General features: G+C 34.6%; 1 protein-coding gene across 1 annotated transcript; it reads right to left on the bottom strand.

The window, feature by feature from the left end:
• Window positions 1-496: 496 nt before the first annotated feature.
• Window positions 497-7,716, bottom strand: LOC126726415 (uncharacterized). Its single transcript, XM_050431683.1, has 3 exons — window positions 7,338-7,716; window positions 7,122-7,189; window positions 497-1,424 (listed from the first exon to the last, which is right to left on the bottom strand). Exons 1-3 carry the CDS (start codon window positions 7,400-7,402, stop codon window positions 631-633), a joined length of 927 nt encoding a protein of 308 aa, XP_050287640.1. The 5' UTR covers window positions 7,403-7,716; the 3' UTR covers window positions 497-630.
• Between the last annotated feature and the right edge of the window lie 3,529 nt (window positions 7,717-11,245).

The raw sequence follows: 11,245 nt of genomic DNA, 5'->3' as shown, positions 1-11,245 counted from the left end.
AATGAATTTGGTTTTCATACTAAAATTTTGACAATAACCTCAATAGCTATTCTTGTGAGTAGAGGCCTCCACTGGCACATCAATGGCTATTCTTAATATTATTTTCTTTTATTACTATTATTTCAGGGATGATGTGATATTCTATTTTCAACATTGTCATTTGGAGGTCAAGAATTTTGGATTTGGACTCTAGTCGTATTTGCAAGTGAGCATTGAGCAGGTGGTGACTAAACTTGGTTGCGCATTCCTCTTAATTCTTTAGGACAGTTTCATATTCCAGATTTGTTACTTGAAAAATTAGTCATCATTATCAGATTCTAGCCAATAATGCAGTAAATGCAATTAGCATTGAATGCCTTGTCACCCTTCGGAAACTAAAACAAAAAACAAAAGACTTAATGTGTTTATCAATTTTATGAATAATTATAAAATCAGGTGCATTGAAGAAACTCAGGTGCATGGATTATATGTATAATTATAATATTGGAGGATAATCTTACGAACTAAGTAAAACTATAATTACTAATTAAAAAAAAAATAAAGTACCTATGATTACAGATTTGAACATTTGAAAAGCACCTCATATAATACATTTAACTCACATTAGTGCCGAAAGGAAACAAATACAACTTAACGCTGTTGTGCTTTCCTCCTTCTAGACTGTGCTTTCTGCCACTTCTTTCTTGAAACTAATTTGCTCTTCGGCTTCAGCTTTAACTCAGGTGAGAACTTGTAATTTTGATCTCTCATACGAGCTTGTATATCCTTAAAGAACTGCATATTTAATTTCTTAGGCCCTCCCTGTCTAAGCTCCGTGTACTCTGGTCCAGAAACAACCCTTTCAAATGCTCCAATTAGAATATCCATATCACTCATGACCTCCCACACATTGGAGTAACGCCCATCTGGACCTTTCTTCAATTTTTTCAAGGCATTTCCAACTGCAATTTTCCTAGCTTGCTTTCCTGGGGACAACTCTTCTGGTTCATTTTCAGCTTTCAATAATTCGGAGATTGTTCGATATTTGGGCATTTCCTCAAACTCAAACAATTTGTCTATGTACTTATCACTACTTTCATTTGGGTAGGCTTCTGTGGGAATATCGTCGTCATCATCACCCTCACTACCAGTCCACAACGTCTTCTCCTCATCACTTCCAGACCATATACTTCTTAATTCATCACTGTCATCGGCATCAATTAGGTCAGAATGTTCCTTTGCCTGCTGTCTCACTCTCCGAATTTCTTCTTCAAGACAACTTTTAGGATCTTTTTCATCATCTCTTTCATCTTCACTCCCTGTCCACAGAGAAGTATCTTCATCCATCTCTTTCTTCCATGTTTTTCTGAAATCTTCATCACCCAGCTTTCCATTGCCAAAAAGATCATAATGTTTGCGCCCGCCTCGAGCATAGGCTCGTGATGCTGCAAAATATTCAATATATTGTGGATGAATTTAGCATACCAGAGAACAACAGCAGACAATGTGAAAACTAAATCCTTGTTGCAACTGTGAGTTAGAACAAGATATTAAGAAGAAAAATAAGAAGAAAAGTACTGAGAGTGTTGGGGCATGTCAAGTTCACATGGAAAAGGTTAGTAAAGATAAGATGCAGCAGAGATTAGTTGATAAGGAGCAACCAGATGCAGACACGTGATTGAGCATTAACTACTTCCGCTTTTGCAGCCACTAACTCCTTAATTCACGGATCAATTAGTTTTAGAAATTATTTTTTTTTTGTTTTCTCTTTTACGCTTGCTTGTACATATAAAAGCAAAGCTACTTTGTACTTTCTGATTCATTCTCATTCAATGAAATAATATTCTTCTATTTTACCTTTTCCTCAGAGAGAAACAGAGAGAGAGAGAGAGGGAGGTAAAGTGAGTGTTTTTTAATTGAATGTGATACTATTTTTTCATGGTATCAGAGCTGTAACAATGGCTTCCGCTGATCAAGCCTCTTCGAATCTTGTTCCAGATCCAGTGGATTCTTCGGATTCTAATGAATTGAATCCCAATCCATACTGCTTGAAGAGTGGTGATAATCCTGGTTCTATCGTGGTCACTGAGCTTTTGATTGGACGTATCAATTATCCATCCTGGTCACGAGCAATGGTTATTGCTCTCACTGCCAAGAACAAAATTGAGTTCATCAATGGTGTTATCAGCAAACCAGAAGCCAATTCTCCACTGTACAAAGCTTGGACTCTTGCAAACACAATGGTTCTTTCTTGGATATACAACTCTGTGAACAAGAACATCAAATCTAGTGTGATGTACAACGAGACTGCTAGGCAGGTCTGGTTGGATCTGAAGCACAGATTTGCTCAAGGGAATGCCACCAGGATCTACTCACTGCAGAAGGCAATTTCTCACATTTCTCAGAACAATCTTTTGGTGAGTGATTACTTCACTAATTTCAAGACACTTTCAGATGAATTGATGAATTGTGATCCTTTGCCTGAATGTTCTTGTGGAGCAATGAGGATTTTGACTGAAAATTTTGAGAAAGATTGTGTAATGAAGTTCTTAATGGGACTGAATGAGAACTATGCTGCAATTCGAACTCAAGTCCTCATGGCTGAACCAATGCCTGATCTGAATAAGGTGTATTCTATGGTTCTTCATGAGGAATGCAAAAGAACATTAGTTCATTCTAGCCTTTTTTGCCAATACTTGGATATTGGATACTGGAGCTAGTGATCATTTTGTTCATTCTGTCACTATCCTATCTACCATAACTTCCGCTATAGAAGCTTATGTTCAATTACCTAATGGAGAGACTGCATTAGTAAGTCACATTGGCACTGTCATTATCTCAGAACATTTAATCCTTGAAAATGTCTTGGTTGTTCCTACTTTTCACTTCAATCTCATTTCTATTAGTCAATTGGTCAAGTCCTTGACTTCTTGTTTCATCTTTCTTGGTGATATGTGTTTTATCCAGGACCTTCTTCACTGGAAGATGATTGGTCTGGGTAAAGAACTTCAAGGACTTTACTTTCTTCAAGACACTGCAACACAGTGCTCTTCTCAGATTACTACTCCTTTACCTTCCATTGCATCAGCTGTTCGAACTGATCTTTGGCACATCAGATTGGGTCATCCTTTTGATCAGAAATTGTACATATTGAATAAAACTGTGCCTATTGTTTCTTGTAATAATAATGAACCTTGTATGGTCTGCCCTTTGGCAAAACAAAAGAAATTACCTTTTCCTGCTAGTCAGCATGTTGTGGATTGTGCTTTTGCTTTAATACATATTGACATTTGGGGTCCTTTTTCTATTCCCACTGTTGATGGTTATAGATTCTTCTTAACAATAGTTGATGATTACACTAGATGTACTTGGCTTTATCTTTTAAGGTTCAAGTCTGAATGTCAATCAATTTTAAGAAATTTTTGTTCTATGGTTGAAACACAATTTGACCTCAAAGTTAAGATCATTAGATCAGACAATGCAGCTGAATTTGTGATGAAATCTTTTTATCAAGAAAGAGGAATTATTCATCAGTTGAGCTGTGTTCAAACTCCACAACAAAATTCTGTTGTTGAGAGGAAGCATCAACACCTCTTAAATGTAGCAAGAGCATTGAGGTTTCAATCCAATCTGCCTTTACATTTTTAGGGTGATTGTGTGTTGACAGCAGCTTATCTGATTAATAGGTTACCTTCTTCCCCTTTGAGTCACAAAACCCCTTATGAAATGCTTTTCAAAAAACCACCTTCCTATACTCATTTAAAGGTTTTTGGTTGTTTGTGTTTTGCTTCTACTCTTTCTCATAATAGGCACAAATTTGCTCCTAGAGCTAAAAAATGTGTTTTCTTAGGCTATCCATTTGGCATTAAAGGATATAAAGTTCTAGATATTGACACCAATACCTCCCTTATTTCAAGGGATGTTGTTTTTCATGAAACAATTTTTCCCTTTGCCTCTGCTTCTGTTCAGGTAGATTCTGATTTCCTTGTTTTTCATAAACCTGTTTTGGATTGTGAATCTGATCCTATATTTGATACTACTGAGCATTTTGAGTATGATGACTCTTCTCCAATTCAGGATTCTGCTCCTATTGTTCATCCTGAGACTGATACACCTATTACATCTCCTACTATTGCCTCTAGTCCTAATCAACTTCATGATTCTTTTGTTTCTGATATATCTTCTTCTAGTACACAATCAGCTCCTGTTTCTAATGATATCATAGCTCAGCCATCTATTCCTACTGACATCATAGCTCCACCTCTTAGAAGGTCTACCAGATCTCACAAACCCCTATTTACCTACAAGACTATTCATGTAAGTCTTCTGCTCTTGTTCCCAATGCTGGTCAGCCTTATGACATTAGGTGTCATCTCACCTATGCCAAACTTTCAACCAAGTACAAGTCCTTTGCTTTAGCAATTTCCAATTCTAACTCCGAACCAGCTTTCTATCATGAAGCTGTGAAATTTTCTCACTGGAGGGATGCCATGCAGGCAGAGATTGAAGCTCTTGAAGCTAACAATACTTGGTATGTTGTGCCTCTTCCACCTGGTAAGGTTGCTATTGGTTCAAAATGGGTTTACAAAGTGAAATATCACTCTGATGGCACCATTGAAAGATACAAGGCCAGGTTAGTGGCCAAAGGATATACACAGAAGGCAGGCATTGACTATAATGAGACATTCTCTCCTGTGGTTAAGTTCATTACTGTGAGGTTAGTTTTTACTTTAGCTGCTATGAAACAATGGCACATTCTTCAGCTTGATGTCAACAATGCATTTCTGCATAGTGACTTGCTTGAAGATGTTTATATGTCCCTTCCATTGGGGTTTTACAGCAAGGGGGAGACAGAAGGTAAGGGGGAGTTTGTTCATGGTGCTCAAGGTTCTTTAGTTTGCAAACTAAACAAATCTTTGTATGGTTTTAAGCAGGCATCCAGGCAATGGTTTGCCAAACTTTCTAATGCTATCTTGGAATTGGGTTTTGTTCAATCTAAAGCTGACTATTCACTTTTTACTTTTACTAAAGGTTCTGTTTTTGTGGCACAGCTGGTATATGTGGATGACATACTCTTGACTGGAAATGATAAGTCCTATATTACTCATTTGAAGGGCATGCTAGACACTAGGTTCAAACTCAAGGACCTAGGACCTGTCCAATATTTCTTGGGATAGAAGTAGCTAGAAGCAAGACAGGAATAGCTCTAAACCAAAGGAAGTATGCAGTAGAGATTTTACAAGACACTGGCTTAGCTGGTTCTAAGCCTTTCAATACACCCATGGAGCAAAATATTAAGTTGTCTAAAACCAGTGGGGTTCTATTAAAGGATCCTACACAGTTTAGAAGACTTATTGGAAGGCTAATGTACCTTACCATGACTAGACCAGACATAACATATGCAGTACACTTGCTCAGCCAATACCTCAGTAAACCAATAGAGCCACACCTGAAGGCAGCTTTTAGGATTGTTCAGTACATCGAAGGATCACCAGGGCAAGGTCTTTTTCTTTCCAGCAATACAGATTTGCACTTAAAGGCATTCTGTGATGCGGAATAGGCTGGATGTCCAGACACTCGTAGGTCTATAACAGGCTATTGTGTCTATCTAGGGGAGTCTCTAATCTCCTGGAGGTCAAAGAAGCAAGGTACTGTTTTAAGAAGTTCAGCAGAAGCTGAATATAGGGCCATGGCTTCAACTACTTGTGAGATTGTGTGGCTGAAGCAGCTGTTAAAGGATCTTCATGTAGAACACAAAAAGGCCAGCACTATTGTATTGTGATAATCAAGCAGCTCTTCACATAGCTGCCAATCCTGTATTCCATGAGCGCAGCAAACACATTGAAATAGATTGCCATTTGGTTAGGGAAAAGATACAGAGAGGCATCATCAAAACTTTTCATATTGCAGGGGTTAATCAAGATGCAGACATATTTACTAAACCCCTGGGATTTCCAGCTTTTTCAAAGTTGGTAGCAAAGTTAGGAATGATAGATATCTACAAACCTGCTGCAGAGTCAATAGAGGTTCAAGGTAGCCAATCAACCACAGCAGCAGTGGCTACATTGAGGGGGAGTATTAAGAAGAAAAATAAGAAGAAAAGTACTGAGAGTGTTGGGGCATGTCAAGTTCACATGGAAAAGGTTAGTAAAGATAAGATGCAGCAGAGATTAGTTGATAAGGAGCAACCAGATGCAGACACGTGATTGAGCATTAACTACTTCTGCTTTTGCAGCCACTAACTCCTTAATTCACGGATCAATTAGTTTTAGAAATTATTATTTTTTTGTTTTTCTCTTTTACGCTTGCTTGTACATAAAAAAGCAAAGCTACTTTGTACTTTCTGATTCATTCTCATTCAATGAAATAATATTCTTCTATTTCACCTTTTCCTCAGAGAGAAACACAGAGAGAGAGAGAGGTAAAGTGAGTATTTTTTCATTGAATGTGATTCTATTTTTTCACAAGAAAACTACAAGAACCCCTTCATATAATTTGTACGTCAAAAAAATATATGGCATCCATCTTATCACGCATCAGTTATTAGTAGAGAAGAATCATAAATTTGGTCTAGTTGTTGATGACAATGACATAAAGTCCGATCTTAACTAGTGGGGCATTAAGTTCCTAAATTCTTAAGAAATCAAAATTAAATGGCATATTAGCTTCTAAAGACATATCTTAAATATTGGTACTTATTTAAAAAGAAAAAAAAAACTCTACACTTAAGAGTCTACTTATATTCTATAATGCTAACAAACCAAAACCAGAGAGCTGTGGTGACAGCCATTCAAACCCGATTACTCCAAGACATATATCTATCTGAACTTTGAAGACCTCCTCAGCAATTTAATCAGCCATTATAGTTTTGTTTGCTCTGTAGAACCTCACAAAACCACCCAAATAGAAGTCTTGAAATGGGTAACTTTCAACTAATCAAACTAATGTTCTTCTATAAGGACTTACCACAAATACATAGACTACATATCATAACATCACAAGCTTTCAGCCATGATTTTCACCAACAATCATAAACCTCTTAATGGGTTTTTTCACACACACAATGAAAATCATTCAAAACCAGTGACAATGGAAAACCCAGAAGCCGTGAAAAATAGAACTTTTAAAAGAGGAATAGTAACCTTGAAATGCCGGGAAAACCCCCAAATTAAAGGGATATCTTGAGGCGCTTCCAGAAAGGATATATAATCTGAAAGAAAGAGACAAATTGGGTTTCTCAGATTCTGTAAACAAAGATTATAAACAGAAAAGACAAAGAAACTAATAGAAAGGAAAGCTAATACGTATTAGCTAAGCATATATATATATATATATATATATAATTATCAGAATGAGACCTTGGAGAAACAGACGGTTGCTGCAAATGGAAATGGAAAAGACGAGAACAGAGTGTGCGGGCCATCACTCACTTGCAGTTGCAAAGCTCAAGCCAGCCACCAGCCACCACCAAGGACAGGCACCACCCACACAAAATATGATTAAAAAAAAGTTAATTGGGTTTGAGAGTGACGGAGGAGAAGAGGTCGGAAATGGAAGAGAAGAGGAGACGAGGAAGAAGAGAGAAAAGAGAGGAAGCAAGAGAGAACTCACCAGCACGTGGATGGGGGGTACGAAGGTAAACGTTTAATGGTGGTTGCAGTATGACTCTGTATTCTTAAGAGTTAAGAGCAAAAGGCTTTTTGTACTTGCAATTGAGTTTTGAAATGTGAGGGGGGGTGGTGGTTTGAGTAATACTGTGTTTTGAGTAAAACTTTATATTTCAGGCCTCACATTTTTTTTAATATTTTTTTTTTTTTTTGAGAAACCACATTTTTTTAATATTAATTGTAAAAAATTTAGGTGTTTCACATCTACATAATGATTTACATATTGGCTGTGTTATAAACATTTTTTATATTTGAAATTATATTATTATTCAATGCAAATACAAGATATTGGGGGTAAGGGTAAGAGTAATACTGCTTAACAGAATCTTTCCAAATCCTTATAACATAATTCTTCCAAAGTCTTGTAAAAAAATGAGGGCTTTGTACAATGGACATAAATATAAACCTGATTTAAAACACTAATATTACTATTTTCATATATTCTAATAAGTATTATTGTTTACTAAAAAAAAATGATGTTTATCTCATATTGGTTGTGTGTGTTAGTTTCCGTTATTTATAACTCAGTCTACAACTACAAATCTTAGGCCCTTTTGTAGTTATACTTTGATTATGTAATGTATTTAAACCCAGTTTAAAATACTAATATTACTATTTTTGTGTATATTTTAATAATTATTACTGTTTATTCAAAAAAATATAATAGCAATAAATTATTATTCAATATAATGGCATGCACGTTGCATAGTGCTTCCCCACTGTATTATTAAAACAATTTATATTTTATTAATTGTCAATATAGTTTACTTTAGGTAAAATCAATTACCTAAGTTTCAAAAATATTACTAAAAAGGTTAAATTAAATTCTACTCCAACTAAATTTAACTTCAAAACTCAATTGCAAGTACAAAAAGCCTTTTGCTCTTAAGAATACAGCGTTCATACTGCAACCCACCCTTAACGTTTACTTTCATACACAGCTTTCTCCATATGTCTGTGTCAAAACTCAATTCTGGACTCACACCTGAAGAGAGAGAAAGCGTTAGAAGAAAGAGACACCCAAGACCAAGTGACCCACCCAAGAAAGAGACCCATATACAGAGTGAGCTAGGATTGACATTCTTATATAGAACTAGCTCGGTAGTATTATGACCGCTTGAATTAACTAAAAATTTTATGTAAAAGAGAAAATATTTTACAAATATTATTAAATTAATCTAAATAATTAGTGAGCCACTTGAAACTTTAATAGACCTAGCTCACTCTTAAGCCCAACACCAAGCACAACGTTCCAACTTGTAGCCTTTACCAAACCAAAGAATCAAGCCCTAGCTATCCTATACTATGATAGCCCTTCATAAATTATGTCAAAAATAAGTTATAATTAGGAACATCTAATCATTCTAGGAAGAAAAGTTAATTTGGTTGTCATTGTATTGGTGTCATCTGGATGGCTATCCCTTATTATTGCTTGATGTGGTGCATTTAGCAGGAGAGAAATAAACAGAATTTTGAGAACTCAAAAAGGACAATTGCTAACCCAAAACTTCTCTTTTTTAAAACACTATCAAATTGGATGTCGATATAATTATAGGAAGTTATTCTATTTCTTCTATTTTCAATTTGATGGATGCCCATAATTTGAATACTTGATTGTTTGGTCCCAAATATATACTTCCCGTATACTTGGGTGGCTCTTTTTATAATTTGAATAAAATTTACATTACTTATATTAAAAAAAGAACATATTATCATATAAGTGATTCCTTAGAGCTAGGAAAAACATATGAGGCTTAAACACTCATATAGTCTCATCCACTATAATAATTAAATATGGAGGGTGACTACCAAAGAAATCCCTACTCTAGAAGTAAATGTTTGAGTCCAAACAATTGTATAATAATGTCTTTAGTGTAAAATACCTCTCAAACAATTTTACTTTACACTACCATAAAAATTTTGCTACATCCAACTACTGTTATCATTAGAGCATGTTCAACACATTTAATTACATTTATTATAACTTTAGCTTATTTTGATTCTTTTATCATGACACATACTTTTATCATAACCTCCAAATACTCATTACTTATTTGATATCAAACTCACTGTATTGTTAGCACATAAAAGGGCTTAGAATGGTTCAGGAATGAGTGATTCCTCAGTCACAGCACTAGCCACTAATATTTTTCTTACAAAGCACAAGCATATGCATAATATATACATATTAAATCAACAAAACGAAATCTAGTGCCTATAAAAAAAAAAAAAAAAAAAAAAAAGAAATCTAGTGATTCACAATGATTCTTCCAATGGAAACCAAACATTATAAATAACATCAAAATGAGACACATCTAAATGTCATATGTATAATAGTTCAGATGCAGTTTTTTCCAAGTGAATCCATTAAAATGCTTTGAAAGTGAGTGCATACATCAAAGAGAGAGGGGGAGAGAGAGAGAGAGAGAGAGAGACCATTGAAAGGAAGGTCAACGTACAGAATGTTTTGTATCCAAGTCAATCCAGTGACTTTGGGACCAAACGACTTTTGTAGCACATACCTTGTCAAAATCTGCACATTGTCGCTTATTAAATATCATAATACTTATTGACTATTGGGTACACCTACTAGCAGAAAATTTACAATTAATGAAATGCAAAAGTGGAAATTTAAAACTTTGTCTGATATAGAGAAAACTGAAATTCCAATTTATTACACTGAAGCAAAAATACACAGAAAATTACTGAAGGGACCGAAATTCTACAGAACTTGAGGGAGCTTCCCAAAATTGCATTCATTTTGATATATTTTATCAAAACATTCCTGGGTAGAAAGTTGAACATGGAATAAACAATTAAACATAAGGATTCCATAATGTGATCCCTTATTCTTTTCCTTTTTTTTTTTTTTTTTTTTTTTAAATTTCAATAGTTACAACAGGTAAAGAATTTGCGCTCTTACCATTATGAAAAGGCAACAATAATCTTTACTATATTTTTTTAATCTCAAACAATGAATAAAGCAGAAAACATATCCTTTCTATATTTTTCAATAAGCTTGACATTACAAAGATATGTTAACAAAGAAAATGCATAAAAGATGTAAAGAAAAAAAAAAAACCAAAAACAAAAAGAACATATAAAACAAAAGATAACCAAGGAGTTGAACATTTATGGTGCAAGCAAAATTATTAAATAAATAAATTGGTGTTCTTGCTTGCAATAGCAGTATATTCTTAATGATTTGAAATTTTTAGCATATATATTGATCATATATTGGTAAGACTTGTAGCAACCAACTAACCATACTTATATGAGTTTTATAATATTGCATTAAGTACTGACAATCAATGATGCTTGATATGGTTGAAGTTTAAAGGCTAGTTTGATGGCATTGGTGATTTGCTTGTGTGTTGGTTTTGTAAATTTATTTCTTTCAAGTATACTAGTTCGCAAATGAAAGTAGTGATAAGTACTAGTGACAATTGGTCCTAGTGACAATCATGATAATAATGATTTGAATTTATGCTTTCAATTCCATAAAATTCATTGCTTAGTAGAAGTTTATAACTTGATATTAATGTTCACTTGAATTTTTACAAGTTAAATAAAAACAAAAATAAAGATGATTTTTACTG

The sequence above is a fragment of the Quercus robur genome, chromosome 5, assembly GCF_932294415.1.
Source record: "Quercus robur chromosome 5, dhQueRobu3.1, whole genome shotgun sequence".
NCBI classification, from domain to species: Eukaryota; Viridiplantae; Streptophyta; class Magnoliopsida; order Fagales; family Fagaceae; genus Quercus; species Quercus robur.
This window is presented reverse-complemented; position numbering and strand designations above follow the sequence as displayed.

What these genes read in the sequence shown, in the direction of transcription:
- LOC126726415 (XM_050431683.1), bottom strand. Translation starts at nt 7,402, where the DNA reads ATGGCCCGCACACTCTGTTCTCGTCTTTTCCATTTCCATTTGCAGCAA. An exon ending in CAACCGTCTGTTTCTCCAAG is followed by an intron (nt 7,190 to 7,337) that starts GTCTCATTCTGA and finishes TCTTTCTTTCAG; the next exon opens with ATTATATATCCTTTCTGGAA. An exon ending in GGTTTTCCCGGCATTTCAAG is followed by an intron (nt 1,425 to 7,121) that starts GTTACTATTCCT and finishes AATATTTTGCAG; the next exon opens with CATCACGAGCCTATGCTCGA.